Source organism: Lissotriton helveticus, chromosome 3_2, assembly GCF_964261635.1.
Source record: "Lissotriton helveticus chromosome 3_2, aLisHel1.1, whole genome shotgun sequence".
Lineage (NCBI taxonomy): Eukaryota > Metazoa > Chordata > Amphibia > Caudata > Salamandridae > Lissotriton > Lissotriton helveticus.
The window spans coordinates 293,371,786-293,394,491 of NC_136062.1; the positions used below are offsets into that span (position 1 = coordinate 293,371,786).

The window sequence follows — 22,706 nt, forward strand, 5'->3', positions numbered from 1 at the left end:
CCTTCAGAGCTGTGCTGCTCCTGTCCGCCCCTCCCATCTGTCCCTCTCCCCCTCCCCTTCAGAGCTGTGCTGCTCTTTTCCGCCCCTCCCCTCTGTCCCTCTCCCCCCCTCCCCTTCAGAGCTGTGCTGCTCCTGTCTGCCCCTCCCCTCCCCTTCAGAGCGGTGCTGCTCCTGTCCGCCCCTCTGTCCCTCTTCTCCCCTCAGAGCTGTGCTGCTCTTTTCCGCCCCTCCCCTCTGTCCCTCTCCCCCTCCCCTTCAGAGCTGTGCTGCTCCTGTCCCTCTTCTCCCCCCCCCCTCAGAGCTGTGCTGCTCCACTCCGCCCCTCTGTCCCTCTTCTCCTCCCCCTCAGAGCTGTGCTGCTCCTGTCCGCCCCTCCCCTCTGTCCCTCTCCCCCTCCCCTTCAGAGCTGTGCTGCTCCTGTCCGCCCCTCCCCTCTGTCCCTCTCCCCCTCCCCCTCAGAGCTGTGCTGCTCCTGTCCGCCCTCCCCTCTGTCCCTCCCTTTCCCACTCCCCTTCAGAGCGGTGCTGCTCCTGTCCGCCCCTCTGTCCCTCTTCTCCTCCCCCTCAGAGCTGTGCTGCTCCTCTCCGCCCCTCTGTCCCTCTTCTCCTCCCCTTCAGAGCTGTGCTGCTCCTGTCCGCCCCTCCCCCTCTGTCCCGGGCGTGACTTCCTCCCGGCCGCGCTGGTTCTGCCCGGCGCGGCGCTGGAGCCTCCGCAGCCCCCGGTGACATCAGGGGGCTGAACCTGCGGCTCGCGCTATAATGGGGCCCGGGAGGAGGCGCCGGAGGCTGCACACCTGTGGCTCTGTCCGAGGCAGCACGTGCTGGTGTCTGAGTGCTGCAGGCTGACCGCGGGTGCAGGCGCCCTGAAGACTCACCTGGTGACCGGGAAGAGAGGTCTGAGGAGAACCCCAGCTCCTGAGAGAAGCGCCCCCCAAACCGTCATCACTGACTCTCAGTGCAATGAGCCACCTGGCCTCGCTGCTCTTACTGCTGCTGGCGGCGCGGTGTTCTCTGCAGGCACCGTATGCAGGTAAATCAGAGTATAGCGCCTCAATTTTGCGCGAGTCCCGCTGTGTGCATCGCTCTTGTTATGGGATGGTGCATGGCTGGCGATACACCTGCAGTGCACACTCGGGCGCTTTGACACTAGAGCTTAGTTACCTGAGCGCCAGTATCTAAGCATTGGAGTCTGAGAGCAACTACAATCTGCACTTTTACAGCTCCACCTTCGGGGGTCGCAGGTCTAGAAGGGTTTCTGCATTACGCGGAGATTCGCAGGAAAGCGAGTAGTCCCTGGATGCGCGAACTAGGTACCCCACAGTCCTGCGCGCTCAGCATGGAGAGTTTCTCCCTGCAGTTAAGGGGTGCACGAGCTTGTACCATCTTGGGGTCGATCAAACCTGCTGGAATCTGCAGCTGCTGTGCTCCTCTGTACTGCCAACGTGCAGGAAGCTGTACCCTTGTGCTCCTGGGAGCTGTCAGCACTGCAGGAAAGACACACAATTGATGGACGGAATGCAGAACAAATCAAAACATTCACTCTCAGTCAAGATATCGGGGAGATATCTGGGTTAAATCCATCATTCTTTTGCTCACCATGCCACCCCAGTTTAGACTTGGCCATATGCAATTCAGTCTTGACCCTGTGCTGTGCCTCATGGGAACAGTCCAGCCTAAACTGCCAAGCCAGATCCTCGCTGGACTGGAAACAAGCATCCTAGGACCGGTTTCGGGGTTTCACCCCTCTTCAGCCAGGATAGCCTGATTCCAGTGGCATAGTGAGCCCAGGACCCACATCTGGGCAGGAGCCTGCGCCCACTGTTCTCCTGGGTGCTTTCATCTCTGCAAGAGCAGGGAGGGTGCAGGGATCTGCGGTGGTGACAGCACCCATAAGCGCAGAGGAGTAGACCCCTCCCTGCAGGGGTGGCAGCATCGAGGGCAGAAGGAGCCATACTGGGATGATAGACAAATCACAGACGCAAAGGGGGCGCAGGCTCCGGCAGTGGTGACAGCACCCAGGTGCACAGTGGGCGCAGGCTCCTGCAGTGGTGACAGCACCCAGGAGCACAGAGGGCGCAGGCTCCTGCAGTGGTGACAGCACCCAGGAGCACAGAGGCCGCAGACTGAGCACCCAGCAGCACAGAGGGCGCAGGCTCCTGCAGAGATGACAGCACCCAGGAGCACAGAGGGCGCAGGCTCCTGCTGTGGTGACAGCACCCAGGAGAACAGATGGCGCAGGCTCCTGCAGTGGGGACAGCGCCCCGGAGCACAGAGGGCGCAGGCTCCTGCAGAGATGACAGCACCCAGGAGGACAGATGGTGCAGACTAGGCACCCAGGAGCACAGATGGCGCAGGCTCCTGCAGTGGTGAGAGTACCCAGGAGCACAGAGGGCGCAGGCTCCTGCTGTGGTGACAGCACCCAGGAGCACAGAGGGCGCAGGCTCCTGCTGTGGTGACAGCACCCAGGAGCACAGAGGGCGCAGGCTCCTGCAGTGGTGACAGCACCCAGGAGCACAGAGGGCGCAGGCTCCTGCAGTGGTGACAGCACCCAGGAGTACAGTGGGTGCAGGCTCCTGCAGTGGTGAGAGTACCCAGGAGCACAGAGGGCGCAGGCTCCTGCAGTGGTGAGAGCACCCAGGAGCACAGAGGGCGCAGGCTCCTGCAGTGGTGACAGCACCCAGGAGCACAGATGGCGCAGACTGAGCACCCAGGAGCACAGAGGCCGCAGGCTCCTGCAGTGGTGACAGCACCCTTGAGCACAGTGGGCGCAGGCTCCTGCAGTGGTGACAGCACCCAGGAGCACAGAGGGCGCAGGCTCCTGCAGTGGTGACAGCACCCAGGAGTACAGTGGGTGCAGGCTCCTGCAGTGCTGAGAGCACCCAGGAGCACAGAGGGCACAGGCTCCTGCAGTGGTGACAGCGCCCAGGAGCACACCATTCCCGCTCTTATGATTTGTTCTGCAGCAGGACTCCGTGTCCTTTGGTCCTGCCATCCCTGTGGGGCACCGGATTGCTGGCAACAATCGCATCTTTGCGCTTCTTGTCCCGTGACTCCGTGCAGGAGCCTGCGCCCTCGGTGCCATCGGATGCTGACCTGCCTGCGCCCTCTTCGTCTCCATCTTCGTCGCTGTCATCCGTGCAGGGCAGCCTGCATCCTTCCTGTTCTTGCGGGCTGGTATCACTTCACGAGCCTGCCCCCTCTGTGCTCCACGGTGCTGTTACTCCTGCAGCATCCTGCACCAGGGACTCTGGGTCTGATTCACAAAAGTAAATTTAGACCAAAAGTCTAACTTTAGTAGTAGTAAAGTTAGACTTTGGGTCTAAACTCCGACTTTTGGTCTAAGTTTACTTTTGTGAATCAGGCCCTCTGATTCTAGCTGCTTCTCACCCCCTCCCGAAAAAAGCCTTCATCCTCTGGGTGCTGCGCCCATACACGACCCGCACCCACCTTGGCGCCTTCCTGCTGCCCCCTTAGGAGCTTGAATAGAAAGTGTTTGCGGATGAGGGCGGCCCCTGCAGGTTTCAGTCCCTCCATGGCCATGGACGCCATCACTCCAAAAGATCTCCACGTCATCAGGGCGCTCTTGAGTACTGTAACTCTCCTGGCCATTAGTGATGCTGAGTGCGCGTGCCACTGTAGGAGGCTGCCCTCTGCACTTCTTGGTGCGGCCGACCTTGCAGCACACTCCTCTCTGTAGATGTGCAATACTTGTAACAGGGCACTTCTCGTGTGCAAATCCATGTGTCTGGAATAGCGCCTGCACTTCAGTACTACAATTGCAGCCAGGGCCGGCTTTAGTGCCAGTGGCGCCCTGTGCGACAATGTTTGTAGGCGCCCCCACGGGCACCCCCCCCCCCACAGACTTCCTCACTACCACCCTTCAACAGTGCCCCTTCTAGTCCCCATAACAACTCTCTCACCCACTTTAATTAGTTACAGAAAGCCTCCTTTACCAGTGCAGGGTGTCAGAGCACTTTACATCACACACAATGCACAGAGACAATCAATCATATGGGTGTAAAAAAGTGTATAGGAAATCTTACATAAGCCAGAAGACTACAAGGTGAGTCACATGTCATGCTTACTAGTACACAGTATAGTTTAAGAGTGCTTGGTCTAGAGGAGCACAGACTCAGAATTTAAAATATAACCCCATGGTTGGGAGTTACATTTAATAATACGTTTTTTTTTTTTTTTACTGAAATTAACCCTTTTTGAAACATTAGAATGAGACAGAGATAAAAATCTTAATGCCCTAATCTATACCTTTCAGTTTGCATGCTGCTCTTTGATGACCGTTATTAGCTCACTGGTCTATGTTATCTACACTGATAGTAACAAAAGGATCTCTCTGACAAAAGCACTGACCTATTTAAACTATATGCACTATGTGATCTGCATGGTACACTTTTTTTGCAGCAGGCATATTAACCCTCATTGCTACCATAAAATGAGTTAAAACTTCCTCTAGACAAAACTCCTTTTGTCTCCAGGAAGAGCAATAATCACCAGAGTTATCTTGACATTTTTACTGTTGTATGAAAATTGCTGGAGGCCAGCAATGCAGCAGCAGGTGCTTTTAAAACCATAAATACTTCCAAATACGGCGCCCCCTTGAAAAGTCAGCACCCGGCGTAGTGGCACCGGTCGCACCGCCCTGATCGCAGCATTAAGCCAGTGGTCCTGGGTGCTGTCACCCCTACGGAGATGATCACTCTCTGTCCTCCTGGGTGCTGTGATCACTGCAGGAACATACATTTTTTTGATCATGGGTTCTGTCACCTCTGGACAAGTCTGTAGCTTGCATTCTCCATGGAACTGGCTTCCCAGAAAAAGGTACCCTAATTTGGCCCAAATCCTGCAATTCATGCTGCACAGACCCCCTCCCCCCTCGCTTCTTACTATGAGCTTTATAGTAACCTTCTCCTTTTGTGTACCCACGTACTGCCGCCCTTGAGGCTCAACTGTTGCCCTTGAGGCTCAACCACGTTTTAGAAAGAATAGCGCAATCGCGACATATTGCAATAGTAAATAAAAGGCAACTCTAAAGTGGAGGAGTTGCATTTACAATGTTTGTACCCCACCATGTCGCCTTAAGGGGTAGCATGAAACCTAGCCAATAAGAACATCTTCCTAAAACACCACTGTTCCACCAAAACCCTGCCTGCAGGGGTATAAGGACTCCCACCCCACTTCCCGTGTCAGGATCTCCAGTCCACCTCGCCTACCTGTCCCCGCCCATCTGTTCTCCTTCCTCCGGGACCTCCCTGCCTTCCTCACGCTGCCGATAATCCTTGTTCCATATAACTTCTGTAAAGCTGTGCGTCCTACGGGGCGGGGCCTAACCTATCCGTCCATCCTCACGGAGTTCTCCTCAGGATCCAACACTTTGCAGTAACGTAACGTTTTCAACTTTAAAAAAAAACACTGAAATACAACAGCTAGTTATTTCACATGACTATAACTTGCACCCTCGCCATGCATTGTTCGTCAATGATGTCAGCTCGGTTGTCATCAGTAATGTTATCAATGATGTCACAGAACAAGTCATGAATGCATGAGTGTTGGAATATGTGAGGTCATAAGCAGTGTATGGTGCAAAGGCACCAGGGCCAGACTGGGAACCAAAACCGGCCCTGGCAAAGTGCTTGGCCGGCCCCCTCTCCCCCGGGGGGTTGTGGGTGTCGCCGAGCTCTCTGCCAGGGCCGGTTTTCGGCCGTTTTTGATACAGGGCCGATTTTGCAGCTATGCTGCAAAAACGGCCCTGTAATAAAAACTGCCCCCAGGGGCCCCAAACCGGCACCGGCCCGTGCGGCGCACAGGGAGATTGCCCAGTGCCCGCTATGGCCAGTCCGGCCCTGAAAGGCACAAGTTATAGTTACTTGAAAGACGTATAACTGTTGAATTTCAGTGTGTGTGTTTTAAGTTTTTAGTTTAAGAGGTCACGTTTAAACTGACATTACCATACCTACGGCCAAACCTCTGCCACACCCATCCTTTAGCCGTGTGTGGTTGGCCGTAGGGCCTATCCTGTGGGTCAGCCGTCTGTGGGCAGCCAACTCTATGCTGTGCACCAGAGGCGCAACTAGAGCCACATTTCGGAGGGGGGCTAATAAAAAATTTCGGGGGGGGCTGAAACTTTAAGCACTAGGCAGAGTGGAGCTGCAGGGTCTCTTCGAAGGGGTGAAACAACATCAAAGCCTCATTAACATGCACATGGTCTTTAAAGACCCGTGAAGTGCTCGGGTGCGGCTGTGTGTGTGCCCGGGAGCTGTCTGAGCCCGGGCTGCCATACACGACGGGGGGGGGGGGGGGCTGAAGCCTTTTGATTTCAATGGGAGTTGTGCGCCTGCTGTGCACGGCCTATGGCCGTGCACCGTGTGGGATTGGCCATGTCTTGGTCTGCTTATATAACATACAAGAATATCGACTTACCAGAATATCGAAGTAAAAATATAGAATGACAATATCAACTCCCTATCTACAAACAGGTACGTGCAAAAATATAGAATAAAAATATCGATGTTAAAAATATAGAATGCTAAATTGTAATTTTTTATGTCTTAAAAATAATATAACATTAATTAAATAATAAATATAATTAAGTAAAACATACTCAAAATTAAGTAAAAAAGGTCAAAATTAATATTTAAAAAATGTCATCTAAAAAATAAAATAAACGTACATTTTTTAAATATTTATTAATTTAATAATAGTAAAAAGTAATTATTATTTATAATTTTAAAACGTTAAAAATATAAAAAAATATAATTATATATATATATAATATATATATATATGTGTATAAACATATAATATTAAAATAAATTATATATAATATGTTAAAACATTACAAATATATTTTTTTAAATTAATATTTTACAGCACATTAAATATAACCATAGTGAAAACCTTGCATAATGTAGGGGATACAATTACTATTCCCACTCCAGCGAGTGGTACAGTAGGGAAAGTGTTGGATAGCGGGAAAGTTAAAATTACTATTCCCACTCCAGGAAAGTGTTGGATAGAGGGTGGGTAAAAATTACTATTCCCACTCCAAATAGTGCAACTGTAGAGAAAGTGTTGGATAGCAGGTGGGTAAAAATTACTATTCCCACACCAGCGAGTGGTAGAGTAGGGAAAGTGTTGGATAGCGGGTAGGTAAAAATTACTATTCCCACTCCAGTGAGTGCAACAGTAGGGAAAGTGTTGGACAGCGGGTGGGTAAAAATTACTATTCCCACTCCAGTGATTGCAACAGTAGGGAAAGTGTTGGATAGCGGGTGGGTAAAAATTACTATTTCCACTCCAGTGAGTGCAACAGTAGGGAAAGTGCTGGATAGCGGGTGGGTAAAAATTACTATTTCCACTCCAAACAGTGCAACAGTAGGAAAAGTGTTGGATAGCGTAGGGGTTAAAAATAACATACTTCTAAATTAAAATATTTTTGTAATTAAAAAATGAATTATCATAAATTAATAATACATTAAAATACCAATAAATAAATAATAATAACTTTAATAACATAAAATTACTTCCACCCTATTCCCCAATAAACACACAACCCACTCCACATAAAATTTCACATAATTAATATAATGATCAATTAATCAATTACTACAAATTACCAATGAATACATAATTAACAATACATTAATTATCAATACCAATAAATATTAAATATTAAAAAGTATTTACCAATTAATAATTAATGCAATTAATATAATTATAAATGTATTAATGGGAAGTAATTACCAATTAACATTAAATTAATTATCAATACCATAAATAAAATGTAATAATTACTTAATTACAATTACATTACTTCCCACCCTATTCCCCTATAAACACACAACTTTCTTCTAAAAAAAACTTAACAGATTAACAAATTAATTATTAATATTTAATTTCAAATTAATAACTATTTAATATTTTTACACAAACATAATTACCAATACATTTTTATTTATTATTAATCAAATTATAATGATTTATTAATTAACATAATTAACAATATAAATAAATACAAAATTATTAATTAAATAATTTATCAATTTAAACTAAATTACTTCCCACCCTATTCCCCTATAAACCCACAACCCGCTACGGAATAAAATTACACAAAAATTAACACATAATTAATTCAAACAAAATCTTAATTAATATATTATAATTAAATTACTTACCACCCTATTCTCCTATAAACCAACAACCCGTTACGGAACTAAAATATGCAAAAATTATTTAAGATAAATAATTACTTTAAAGAAATTCCAACATACATTACAAACATATACTTTTAACACATATACTAGCACTTAAAACACAAAAAAATAGATATTACAACTATATTATGACTTTCGATATTACTAACTTCGATATTATTAAAAACCATATTTCTTACCTCCATTTGATATTCTGCATCACTATATTTTTGTAAGTCGATATTTTGGCAATTCTATATTTAAAATTCGATATTTTGGCAACTCGATATTTAAAATTCGATATTTAGACTGTTCACCTCCTGAAATGGAGGCTGCAACATTTCTCTTCATGTGGCGCCCAGCCAATCGGAGCTCAATCTCCCATGGGAGTTCGTGGGAGCGAGGCTGGCAATGGGGTAAAAAGCCCCTTCGGCCTATCAGATTGCTCCATTAGTTGAATTTGCATGATTGTGGGACTCTTGCGAGCCTCCCGCGAACTCAACCGTTCAGGAATACAGTTTTTGAACCTTTATTTCTCAAATATTAATGAACGAAATTACACCAAATAACAAAAAAAGTATGCCTCAAGATGAAGATCTAGCTTTCAGCCACATTTGATGTAATTCTGTTGAGCCGTTTTTGCAGTATTGCTGTTCAATTTTTCTATGGACAATTGCATGGAGAAATTAAGTTTAGAGACCCCCCACCTATTTTCTCGAACACCGCTTGACTGATCACATTGAAACTTTCCAGGAATGAGCTGCGCTGGATGAATCATTTTTTGGCCAGAAAGTTTTGTCAAAATTCGTCAAAGTTCTTAGAGAACCAAAAAGTAAGTGTGTGCGTATGTGTGTGTGTGTCCGATTGGCAATAGCCAGTGGGTGGTTATAGTTAGGACCAACTTTTCCCTTAGACAAACCGTTTTTTGTTTTGCTAAAAACTTTGGTATGTTTATAGAATCTGCACAAAATTTCCCCCCAAAAGTTGTCTACTTTGCCTAGTTCTGCATGGATAGTTTTGGGCTGATTCGTCAAGCGAGGGCTGAGAAAAATGGTGTCCCAAAATGATTTTTACCCCATCCAATGTCTAAGGGAATTTTGTAATTTTTAGTTCTGGAGTTTTAAAGTTGGTATGGGCTCAACAGCGAAAAGAACTATGGTCACATATTGGCTGAGTGTAGGGGTCCTGCATCCCAATGAGGTCTTCATTACATTTTGAGAAGAAGCATAGAATTGGTTTATATTGGATTTCCTTACCTAAAGATTCCAGGTGGCACCCAATCACAATGCTCTGACTGTTTCCAATAAAAGTGTGGTTTATGTGGTCAAACAAGGAGTGTATGTCTATCACAGCCCACTCGGGCACCATTGACCGCAAGCAGCATGTTAGGTTCCATTTTGCTAGTTAAACATAATATAGAACCTTTAGGAAATCTGAGGGGAAGCCCATACAGGGCCAAATTACTACATGCATTATTAGCAATAGTCATCACATTAGAACTCAACCAGCACATTGAGGGCTAGATAGTAACATTCCCTAAGATTTGGGCTGATAGTAATAAGATCCAACCCGAGTGGGACAAGTAATATTGGAGGGTATAATTGATTAGAAAGTATCATCAATTGCCATATTATGCACAAAATGATGATTGACTGCATAAGTATTTATTTATATATAAACATATGAGTATGTAGGAAGTCATCTAAACTGCTGGTAATATACAAGATAATGAGTTACTAAATGAACGTGATTGGACATTGTTCCAAATAATTTCATCATGTGTAGTAACATTTACAGATGGCTGCCACCTTGTATTGTTGTTGTTTTACCACCATCCTATTGCTGCTATAAGTCCCATTTTATTTTAGTGAATTGCTATCCAATCAATGGTTGTGATGTTAAAAGGTAATATGACACAAAGGGAACTGACATTGATGAAAGCCAGGTGGCTGACACGCAGTTGTCAGTAGTGGTTGCACTTATTTTTAATCAATCTTAATTTGAATGCCTGTGAGTGCCCAGTGTCGTCCTTGGACCGTATTTGAATATATATAGATAGAGAGATAGATATTTATTATTTATTTTTTTCACTGAAAAAAAAAAATATTAAAGGGACATTTATAGTTAGGTTTAGATTTTACCCACACAAGACCATAGACATTTAGCCGTTCTAGTCAGTTACCTAAAGTAACTGTTACTTGGGCCCTAAGGTAACTCAGGCTCCTGCCATGCACAGTTTTCTTATGAAAATTTTTACAGCAAATGTTAGTGATATTATCAATGATGTCATAGAAGATGTTATGAGTTATGTAATAACTGGGGTAATTAGCAGTGAATGGTGAGGGCACGAGTTACGGTTACCTTAGGGCACCTGAGGTAACTCTAACTGTAAGTGCTGAAGTTCTGTCGTTTTCTTTGTGTAAAATCTGAACCTAACTATAACGTCTCTGTAATCTTTGATTTTTTCAGTGAATTTCCATGTTTTTTAAATGCTATTTCCTAACTGTACGTCCCTAAAATGTTTTTTTGTGTGAATTTGTAGTGCTTTTTTTAAGATGTAAAGTAGTATTTAATTACCATACTTTCATCTAACCACCGACGTGCGTGGCCGCTGGGCGCAGCAGCAGGTTGGCCATAAGCTCTGTGACTTACCACCCATAGGCAGCCAGCCTGGGAGAGAGGTACGCAGCCCCCCTCCCAGTGCCAATTTTGGCCCCGGGGAATCCATCCCCCAGGGCCCACTGCTGTAATTATGGGGTAGAGGGGCATGCAGCTCACCTCTTGGGCTGATTCAACCTTGGGGACTCCATTTCCCAGGGCCCGGCCATATTGTAAATGGGGAGAGGGTCACGCAGCACCCGTCCAGGGCCGATATCTACCCCAGGGACCCCCATTCCCTGCAGTCAATTAGTATAAGGAGAGGTGGCCTTCCTGGACCAATTTCGCCCCAAGGGTTCCCCATCCCACAGAGCGAGGCGAATAACTAATGGTAGCGGGGGTCTGCAAGGACTCATCCCTGGGTCGGTTTTGGCCCGGAGACCCCATACCCAAGGGCCTGCCAAATAAACCCACCATCTCCTTCTTGGGGGCCGTGGGAGACCCTGCATCAAGTGGGAGGAGGAATTACTTCGGCCTGCAGGTAGCGGCTAACAATGCTGCTCCATGCGGGCGGTAGCCATATTTTCATCTGCTTCCCTTTCCGCCTCAATGCGGGTAGGAAAACAGATGAAAAGTACGCTCCCAACTGCTGGGAGCGGACTTACATTTTGCTCAGGCGTGGTGGAAGCTTTGAGAATGTTCATACCAAGTGAAAGCAAACACAAGTTTGTTCTGGGGGTGGGCAAGCCATGAAATAACAGGAGCTGTCCCTGGTGTGATGGGGTCCCCACGCCATTATTGTCTCCAGGTGGGAGCCCAACGGCCCCCATCACCATATAAGAATGGTGCAGAAATCTGCCCTGAAGGGGGCAGTGCACATTTTGGGTATGAGGTGTATTTCTGTTTAGATGCTTTCCTTAGGATTAATTCTAGGACGATCAGAATATTGAAGCTGGTTTTATTGAAAGCTGGTTATGACAGAGATCGGAGGGCATGCAATACGGAGTTGTATCCACTATGTGTCCTGAAAGGCCATTCTTTAATGAACATACAAGGATATATCTGCTCTAAACGCACTACCCAGTGCCACTCTTGTGGCTAGCATATGAAGGGTGCTTCCTTCCTGAGCTTGCGACACGTTCAAGTCAAGTTAACCATGTCTTCAGTATGTCATTTAGATGAGAAATGAGCCTTTTCATAAGAAAATCACAGTTGAACCATCAGTAACCTATCAAAGCAGCATTAATAGAAAGATTTTCCAGTGTTGACAAATACAGCAGCAGGTAGGGCTGCTTTCTCTCAAGCAGTGCTTAACTTGAAAATAAATGCAAGTACCAAGGCTCTTGTTGGGAGGCCATTGTAGCTTGAAGCACCCATTTCTCTTGTTAACACTGCCAATGACAGTATCAGCACAACTACTAACCATTGCACTCCTACAAATATGACAGTTCTGACTATTTTAGGCCACCCAAAGCTATAATAATGGCGTGAGCGACCGGTATTGTTCTTTTTTTAATGTGCATTGACTTATTAACCCCTTGGGCGCGGCCGCGATTATGCGCCTGTGCGACAGAATCGCGAGTGGGCGGGTTTATGACGACCCCCAGCCGTCATCAGCACACGAGCCCCGTGATGCATGACCGCTGGGGGCTGTCATCAGCATCGAAGGGGTTAAAAAATGTTGTGCGCATCTCAAAAGAAGACCGAGAGCGCCACCATGTGGTGGACTGTCACTAGAGCCCCTGCTGACAATAATATGCTGTCGCCAGCATGGCAAAACACCAGCTGAAATTAAGCACTGCTCTCAAGCCAGTTGGTGGAACTGAGTGCCACAGATGGTGACAGGTGAAGTCTTTCACAGAATCGTTAGGCAGGTTGCCTTGCACAACTGTGTATAAGTATAGTGGCAGGTAGTGAGGGAGGGATTAGTAATGCTGAAGGGAAAGCATCTCCTCTATTCTCAGGGATGCCGATATAAATGAAATGACTAATATTGTAAACAACGTTCTTAGTGTAGATGGACCCATCGTCCTACAGAACAGTGTTTCTTATGAAAGAGCTTTCTTCATACACCCCACAGATAAAGGAGCCCCAAACTGTGTTCACTTTGTGAATGTATGAATGACTATCAACTCTCTGCGGGTTTTTGTAATGGGTCTAAGCGAAATGGTATGAGGATCTGAAGAGGGCCAACAAGGTAGCAAGTTAGAGAAACATTTGTGGTATTCTAGTATCATTGAAAGTACTTCACTGTGTTTTTGATGATTTATACCACACAGCCGCACCTTACAGCAGTATTTACATAATGTTTCCTTTTCGCAGTTGTGATTCGTACTTCATCATTCAGTAATCTCTTAACTTATCTGGTCAGGTAAAAAAACATGAAATCTAATGCAAAGACTTAGCAGCCTATAAAAAGGTGTGCATTTTTAAAAATATTATTAGTGAAGAGAATCGGACAATAAGGGGTAAATTAAGGTCTAGGGTGGATCGCCACCGCCCGCATGCCCGTGACAATCTGCACTACATCCTAACCCGCCGCCACCCATTCCCCCGCCATATTAGTATGGCGGGGGGGCTCCGGCGGACGTAAAGACCGTCTGCCGTTTTTCCGCTGGTCGACCAGTCGACTGGGCGGAAAAGGGGTTATATATGGTGGCCGTGTCTGCTAGACACCCCCATCCCTATTAGCATGGGAACAGGAAAAAGGCTTCCCTATGTTACCCCCCTCCATTGTCATGGACATGGTGGCAGGCACCTCGCGGTGCCTGTCACCTTTTGCATAACAATGCTGGGAATGGAGAATGCAACCACCTTGAGGCATCCTAATCGCTGGTCCGGGACCGCCGCACCACTGGCGTCTGGTCCCAGCACTGTTAGGGTGGCGGGCGGACAAAAGTCCACCCGCTATCCTAATGGGCCCCTTAGAAATATGAATAAGTGGAATGCTGTACAGTGTACACAGGGGTCCTTTTCAAGCTTTTGGTCGAAATCCGTTTCTTAAACTCGATGTGTCCATCCATTATTAGTGCAGTGAAGCCAGATTAGAGGCAGGATTATCTATTTCCACATTGGAGACTTGGGGGACAGCTGACCACAGAAGTCTGCCCCCTGGTTATTTTGGGAAGAGAAGAAGTCCGGAGACTGCTCCAAGAGTGGACAATATTTGGGCTACTTTTGTTGCCCAACAGGTATTTAGCCCATCATTTTGTGGTGCCAGCCACCATTTTTTTTAACCCTAGTGGGCTCTCTGCCCCCCGGGGGGGGGGGCAGAGAGCTCACTAGGTACCAGGGATTACGCTGGATTTTTTTATATGTAGGGGTAGGGGCTGCCTAGAACAGGCATTCCAATGCCCCATCCCCCCCAAAAAATAGCCACAGTATTTCTGCCCCCCCCCCGCTTCACCAGGGCTGCAGAAAGGCCACAAGGCACTGACTTTTTTCCCGCAATGTGCCTAGCTGTGGATTTCGGGCCCTAGCGCAGCCAGCACCTAGGGAAACCTAGCAAACCTCTATATTTGTTCAAACTAGACCCAAAGCGGAATACAGGATGAGATGACTTGTGTGCCTCTCACCTGGTTCTGTTACCCAGAATCCCTTGTAAACCTCAAACTTTGTAAAACATTAAAAAAAAATGTGCCTGGATCTACAAAATTCCCTCTACCCCAAATTCCCCAAAGTCTCCTGATAAAAATGGTACATCACTTGTGTGGGTAGGCCAGGTGCCCACAACAGGAAACGGCCCAAAACACAACTTGGACACACCATATTTTTACAGTGAAAACTGACCCTTTATTTGCAAACTGCCTGGCTGTGGATTTTGAACCCTGGCTCTGCCAGCCCCTAGGGAAAGCTAGCAAACCTATACATTTTTTAAAACTAGACACCCAGGTCAGTTTAGGAAGGGATGACTTGTGTGAGTCTCGCCAGGTTCTGTTACCCAGAATCCCTTGCAAACCTCAAACTTTGGGAAAATAAATGTTCCCCATATTTTTGTAATGGAAAGTTCTTAAATCTGTTTGGGTCCACAAAGTTCCACCCACCCACATTCTCCAAAGTTTCCAGATAAAAAATGGTACCTCACTTGTGTGGGTGGGCCAAGTGCCCCCGGCAGGGAAGGGCCCAAAAAGTTTTGAGGCGACATCAAAATTATCCATTACAAAATGACCTGGTTTTGCAAGGGGGGGTCACCTACCACTCCCACACATTTCTGAAAACTAGAGACCCAGGGAGTCCAGGGAAGCATGGCTTGCGTGGATCCCCCAATGTTTTCCTACCCAGACGACCTTGCAAACCTGAAATTTAGCTAAACAAATTTCTGTGTGGGAAAGTTGTAGAATCACCAGGGTGACTCAAATATCCTATCACCCAGCGTTTCCCCAGGTCTCCCGATAAACATGGTAGGGGTTTGGTAGGGTTCCCTAGATTGCCGCTGAGCCCAGAGCCAAAAACCTGGTGCCCACCCTTGCAAAATCAGGTCGTTTTGTGATAGGTAATTTTGATGTCTCCACAATACGTTTTGGGCTCTTGCCTGTCGCAGGTTCTTGGCCCACCCACACGAGTGAGGTACTATTTTACTGGCATCTTAGTTTATCGCCCTCCAGGACCTCTTCTATCCTGGTCTGAACAACTGTCAAATTTAGTGTCTTTAAGTTTAATAAATTCATCTAACTTTTCGGTTCTCTGAGACTTTAACCTTCATCTTGAGGACAAGCATGACCTGGCCAGCCGAAATCTGATAGCCGATTTAGCCGCCATGAATATGATGTTATGTAATTCGGGTTCTACACACATAGCGGGACATCTGCTTGATCCAATCTTTTCTAATCTGCCATATATGGTTTGTTCCCCTGCATTACCATTACAATGGTCCGATCACTTCTTGACTAAATTCATTATTACATCGGATGTCACTTCAGAAGTTCTCCATTCAAGGGCCAGTATTCGTAAAAGAGATTGGAGGAAATTAAACATTGAGCTTTTAAAACAGAATTTGGACGATTGCCTGCCATCCCTCACAAATGTACAAGATGATATGGAACTCATATCGCAAAGTGTTGATAACTGGCTCTTGAAAGCAGTAGATGCCTGCCTTCCCTTGTCAATCAAAAAATTTAATTCACACAATGCCCCAGCCCCTTGGTTCACTGAATCTCTTAAATTAGGAAAGTCTAAGTGTAAGCCCTTAGAACGAGTATGGAGGAAAGATTACTCCATGGAGTCCAAAGAAAATTATAAAAAAGAACTAAAACTATATCATAAGGCATGTACAACTGCTCGAACTAATTATGTAGCTTCGACTATTAAAGAGTCTACTAACAAACCTAAAACTCTATTCTCAATAGTGAAAAATTTAGCTGGCTCCAAAACCACAGCTAATACACCTCCCCTAAATGATACAAAATGTGAGGAACTTGCCCAATTTTTTACAAATAAAATTGACAACATCTATAAGGCAATAGCGTCTCATCAGGGTCACTACCCCCATGTCCCCCAGACCTCTATACCAAACCATCTACCAAATTTTGATCCTGCGTGTGCTTCCCCAGTGCTTAATTGTTGGCCACCTCTTAACCTTGAGAATTTGAGGGACATCTTAGGAAAATTAAAATCAGGATCACCAAATGATCCGCTTCCCGGATCTATACTCAAACAACTCAGCACTTCGCAGCTCTCTGTGATTTGTAACACTCTTAATTTGTCATTACAATATGCCACTGTTCCAGCGGTCTGGAAGCATGCAATGGTTTCACCATTATTGAAAAAACCAACAGCTGACCCAAATGTCCCTTCCAACTTTCGTCCTATCTCCTTATTATCAGTCTTTTCTAAAATTCTTGAACAGCACATCCACCACCATCTTGCTCAGTTTACTGAAGACAACCGTATTCTCCATTTTTCACAATCTGGTTTTCGTCCTGATTTTTCCACAGAGACTACCTTGCTAGGGGTTACAGAGAATTTACGTAGGCTTTTGGATAAAGGTGAGACCGTGGCACTGATTTTATTGGATCTCAGTGCCACTTTCGATACCATCTCACATTCCATCCTCATTAAAACATTAGTTGATGTGGGCATAGGCGGACCAGCTTTGGGTTGGCTGAGCTCATTTCTCGAGAAACGTACGTTTCAGATTTTCTCTAACTCTGCAACCTCTAAACAACACATGTCTCCTTATGGTGTACCCCAAGGCTCAGTCTTGAGCCCACTTCTTTTTAATCTTTATGTTAGTCAATTATCATATATAGCAGAACAAGAAGGCCTCACACTTTTCACTTACGCCGATGATTCCCAGATCGCATTCTCTCTCTCAAACACTGCTCAGGATTCGCCATCTCGCCTGCAGTTAGGGTTGAGGAGAATTGCTGACTGGATGAATCTTAATTTTTTTAAACTTAACGGCGAGAAAACTGAGGTGTTAATATTGGGCCGACAACATGACTTATGGTCTTCATAACATTGGCCAACCGAAATGGGCTCGCTCCCTTGTCCATCAGATCATGTACGTAATCTAGGCTTTGTGATTGATAAAGCATTGACAATGCAAAACCAAGTCAACAAGGTCTCGGCCACATGTTTTGTCATATTGCGCTGGCTAAAGAAAATTCTTTGGATGTTGCCAGAAGACTCTCAAAAATCCGTAGTCCACGCTCTTATAACCTCACGTTTAGACTACGGAAACATTCTTTTCTTAGGGGCAAAGAAAGATGTAATAGGGCGACTGCAATTGGTACAAAATGCAGCAGCGAGATTGCTATGCAAACTACCTCGCTCTAGCCATATTTCAGGTCCTTTACGTAGTCTTCACTGGCTCAAAATAGATAGCCGTATTAAATTTAAGACACTTACCTACATGTTTAAAATTAAAACTGATCTGGCTCCCCATTACCTTAAGTCCCTTGTTCACATTCATGTACCCTCCCGCAATTTGAGATCTGCCCATATGGCCTATTTTTCTAGTGCCTAAAATTAGGTTAACCAGAATGGGAGGAAGATCTTTCGCTCTGGTAGGCCCTACTTTGTGGAACTCCCTGCCATTTCACATACGAACTGAAACTAATTATGTGCAGTTTCGCAGAGCTACTAAAACCTGGCTCTATAATCAGTAACTCTTTTGTAGTTGAAACGGAGATTTAATAGAACCTGCCTGTTCAGCGCCGGGAAACCCTTTTGGGTAGCTGTCGCGCTTAATAAATTCAAAAAATAAATAAATAAATAAATAAATTGGGAGACCTCGGGGAATGCTGGGTGGTAGGAAATTTGTGTCATCCCAGTGATCCCACAACTTTCCCACACAGACACTTGAGAAAAATGTGATATTTTTTTTCCAGCTAAATTTAATGTTTGCGGTGGCTTCTGGGTAGGGAACCATTGGGGGGTGGGGGGTTCACACGAGCCATCCCTCCCGGAACTGCCCCGGGTGTCTTGTTTTCCAAGATGTCTGAGTTTGGTGAATGTGGCCTTTCAGAGAAACTCACGGGAACAGTTAGTGGGGTGAGACTGGGTTTTATTGACTTAAACACCCTTTTCTTTCTTATTGTGCTTCTATAATATGGTAGGGCCAATTCAGATTCTTTTTTCTCCGGGGAACGGCGAAGCTTCCGTCGGTCTGGACCTCCTCTCCTCCACTCCAGTGTTGCGGGTGCAGGGATGCCCAGAAAAGAAAAAGGAAATACCCCGATTAAGTTTTAATACTCTGGTGTGTAAAGTACAGGGAAAAGAGAGTGAGGATACACGCGGTGCTCATTGGCCTGACTCTCGAGTGACGGTGCTGTGCTCAGGGGAGGGTGTACAGGTAACGCGAGTCGAGTGTATCAAGGTGGCTCTTGCCCCCTTCTTCCCGCCCATGCCGCGATGCGAGCCCGTACCTGGTGAAGCCACACTTCCCTTGAAGTGTGGCTCGGGGATTCTCCTGGTCGTTGGCCTCCTGGCTTAACTGCGCTCTCGTCAACCCGATCTGGTTCTTCTCCTTGATCCGCCTCCTTCACCGCCTTCGCTCTCAATCCTCCGTCGCCTCCAGGTGTAGAACACACCGGTTCCTCTTTCCTCGCATCTTTTCCGTCCTCCAGGCAATCCACGTCATCAAAGGGGGCGGGGACTGGGTCAAAGTCAGCCCAGTTAAAGAAACAGTGTTCAGTTTCCTCGTTGCCTCTGAACACCGTCGGGATCTCGTTGCTCCACGCCCCGCCTTGCTGCACAGAGAAAGATGAAAGGCTCATATTCAGGCTCTCGTCCGAGTCTGACCGCTTCACCCCGTCACAGTGACTTTCCCTAGATCGCCGCAGAGCGCAGTGAAAAACCCGGGCGAGCCCCACTGCACAACCAGGTCATTTTGTGATAAGTAATTTTGATGTCTCCACAGTACATTTTGGGCCCTTCCCGGCGGCCGGCACTTGGCCCACCCACACAAGCGAGGTACCATTTTTATCAGTAGACTATAAAGAATGTGGGGTAGGTGTAAGTTTGTGGACCCACGCAGAATCTAGAACTTTCCATCACAGAAATATTAGGAAAATAGTTTTTTTTTCTTTTTACTAAGTTTGAGGTTTGCAAGGGATTCTGAGTAACAGAACCTGGTGAGAGCCACACAAGTCACCCCGTCCTGGATTACCATGTGTGTCTAGTTTTCAGTAATATATAGGTTTACTAGGTTTCTCTAGGTACCGGCAGAGCTAGGGTTCAAAATCCACAGCTCTGCAGTTTGGAAAAAAAGCGTCAGTCTTCACTGTACAAATTTGGTGTATCCACGTTGCATTTTGGCCCATTTCCTCATGCGGCACTAGGCCAACCCACACAAGTGAGGTACCATTTTTATTGGAAGACTTTGGGTAATGCGTTGTAGATGAAATTTTGTGGATCCAGGCAGATTCCCTAACTTTCTATCACAGAAATGTGAGGAAAAAGTTTTTTGACAAAGTTTGAGGTTTGCAAGGGATTCTGGGTAACCGAACCTGATGAGAGCCACTCACCTCACCCCTTACTGGATTCCTCTGGGTGTGAAGTTTTCAAAAATGTATAGGTTTACTTGGTTTCCTTAGGTGCTGGCTGAGCAAGGGTTCAAAATCCACAGCTAGGCACTTAGAAAAAAAAGGGTCAGTTTTCACTGTAAAAATGTGGTGTGCCCACGTTGCGATTTGGGCCGTTTCAGGGCACTAGGCCTATCCACACAAGTGAGGTACCATTGTTATTGGGAGACTTAGGGAAACCTAGAATTGTTGAACAACTGTTCTGACCTATTGACTTTCCATTCATTTCTGCCTCCAAATGTAAGACAATGTGTAAAAAAGAAGTCACTTTGAAAAATGTCCTATAATTCACATGCTAGTGTGGGTACCCACAATTTTGTTGGTGTGCAAATAGCTACTGCTTCTAAACTCTATATTTTCCAATTTACAAAATACACAGGTGTCCTTGATACCTATGTTTCACTCTTTATATTTTAGTAAATGAATTGCTATATACCGCGTACACAATGAAAAACCATTGCATGACGCAACTCAGTTATAGGGTCTGGGTTCCTCGGATTCTTGGTGAACCTCCAAGTCCTATATATCCCCACAACCAGAAGGGTCCAGTGGATGTAATTGTATATTGCTTTAAAAGATCTGTCTTACTTGGAAGAAGTTACTGGTGAAAACGTTGGCATGAATGGCTGTTTTTTTAACTCCTTTCCAAATGCTTACAGGATCTACACAAATAACCCCTTGCTGGATTCAGAATTGTGTTTACTTCTCAGAAATGTACAGCTTTCCAGGATCTATTATTGTTTTCACACCCATTTCTATCACTAACTGGAAAGAGGTTGAAAGCACAGAAAGTAGCAAAAATAGGCTATGTCCCAGTAAAATGCCAAAACTATGTATAAAATGTTGGTTTTCCAACAAAAGTCTGTCCGTCCTTGGAAGCTGGGAAGACGGTGTTTTCAGCACTACAAAACCGTTTTTAGATACATTTTGCTGGTAAAAAAAACATCACCTTTCTTCTACAGCACTTTTTCCCAATTTTTCCAAATAAAAAACAAAATATAGCTGTATTTTGGATAATTTCTGGGTCCCCTCCAGTGGAATCCACAAACCATGGGTACCTTTAAAATCCCCATGATGTTGGAAGAAAAGGGCGCAAATTTGGTGTGGATACCGAATGTGGATAAAATGTTACTGGGGCCTAAGCGCGAACTACCCCACATAGCCAAAAAGGCTTAGTAGAGGAGGGGGGAAAGGCCTAGGAGTGAAAGGATTAACAAAAGTTATTCTTGTTGACAGTGCTAATTAGAGGAGGAGCCTAGCCAGCAACTGTGATGGCCGCCTGAGCCCTCGGCTCCGCCGACCCTTCCGCTTCCCTCCCGTACCGCTTCTTCTCCTGCGTGCTATCTTGTTACTGTTGTGCGGTATCGGGTTTGGGAAGCGACGCTGTTTCCAACGATGTGCTCCCCGTTGGTTTCTCTGCGGTGGAAGTGATAGGACGGCCTTCTATCCTGCTGGTGTTCGAAGAAGGGGACCGATCCTTTGTTCTCAGCTGCGCCCGGCCGGACAACAACAACGTCGGCCATTGAAGACGGGCGGCATCGGCTGGCGATTCACGGCGGCAGTCCTGGGTCTTTTGCAGCGGCGCAACAGTATTCCCTTTGGTTTCCGCGCTCTCAAGGCTTCTTCGCTGGCGCTGCAACATTTGTATCCCTCTCCCCTGATGGTTCCGTGAATCTTCTTGTTTTGGAGCGGAGGGGTGGGGGCCATTTTGGACGGAGTGATCAGCGCCGGCATTGCCGAACTGTTCTTTGCCGTGGATGCCTGCTACAACTGACATTGTATTGCCATCATACGCGGGCTGACATGGAAGGTGCTACCCTGGTCCCCTCGCCCTGGCTGTGCTTGTCGGGGAGCCGAATTGATGACCGACGGCTGGGAGCTTGCGCCAGCGATCGAGACCGGGGGTTGCCACGCGTCAGTGAGCCCCATGTGCAGGGGGCTGTAATATCGCCCTTTTTCGAGGCGCCTTTGAATATCGGCACTGTTCTTAGTACTCTGGCAGACTTGCGCGATGCCCTGTGTTATAACGCCCGTGATCTGGAGGGCCGACTGTGTGACATTTTGTCCCCACTCTCCTCGCCTGACCGAGCTGGCGCTCGCGTGCGGAGCGTTTTGCCACATCCTGGGCTCGACTGTTGCGAGCCGCCTCTTCAGAAGTGCGATGAGAGTCTAAGGTTGAGGGAGCCAAACGACATCGCGACTCTGCCGGTCACAACATTGGTGGTTGGCTCGCGCCCCGCGCTTTTACGGATGCTGGGGGATCGCCGTAGGAAGCCATGTCTGATGCCTCCTTTGAGATCTATTGGCGAGACTGACACTCTTCTTTTGGACATGTTGCCTGCGCCTGGGTTTACTCGCTTGGTTGGACTGCTGCTGTGTGCTGGCCCGTGCTGTGCCTTGATGGATCGCATTGTCTGGAGTCGGATGGATATAGGTGGATGGTGCCTCGTCTTGCTGTGGTCATTCTGGCTGCCCCCCTGGTTCCGTGGGGCTACTTCGCTACTGTACTTCATTGGCACACTGTATCGCAAGGGACAAGGTTGACTCTGTTTTTCCCCTTCTTATTTACCGATGATGGATAGACAGGGGAGCTGGACGTTGGTTATGTTTGATTAGGGGTCGGGGGTGGGGTGGCCGATAGTACTCCTGATGAACGTTCTGGGTGCATGTGAATGGCCCTCCTCCGGTAATATATGTTTTTCTTTTCCTTTCTTCTCTTTTCTTCCTTCTTCATTTCGGGTACTCTTTTGGGGCAACAGGCACACTGCGAGGGGGGGGTAGGCCGTAGCCTCTGCATGCGTGTAGGGTGGGGGGCTGTTATTTTGTCCTTTTTGGTTTCTATGGGCCATTATTTCTCTTTATTTTATATCTTTTTC

General features: G+C 46.6%; 1 protein-coding gene and 1 long non-coding RNA gene across 3 annotated transcripts in view; one reads left to right on the forward strand and one right to left on the reverse strand.

Annotated features, from left to right (window-relative positions):
• LOC144826670 (uncharacterized) overlaps positions 1 to 22,706 on the reverse strand; it is a 418,667-nt gene that overhangs the window by 198,604 nt on the left and 197,357 nt on the right. The gene's annotated exons all lie outside the window — the stretch shown is intronic.
• The window catches only part of CA12 (carbonic anhydrase 12), a 242,470-nt gene continuing 220,536 nt past the window's right edge, over positions 773 to 22,706 (forward strand). The window contains exon 1 of one of the 2 annotated variants that reach the window (XM_078685264.1): positions 773 to 1,029. In XM_078685264.1, coding sequence (XP_078541390.1) covers positions 960 to 1,029 — 70 coding nt within the window. In that variant the 5' untranslated portion in view covers positions 773 to 959. The remainder of the gene's footprint in view (positions 1,030 to 22,706) is intronic. The other variant, XM_078685263.1, reaches the window with a different exon arrangement.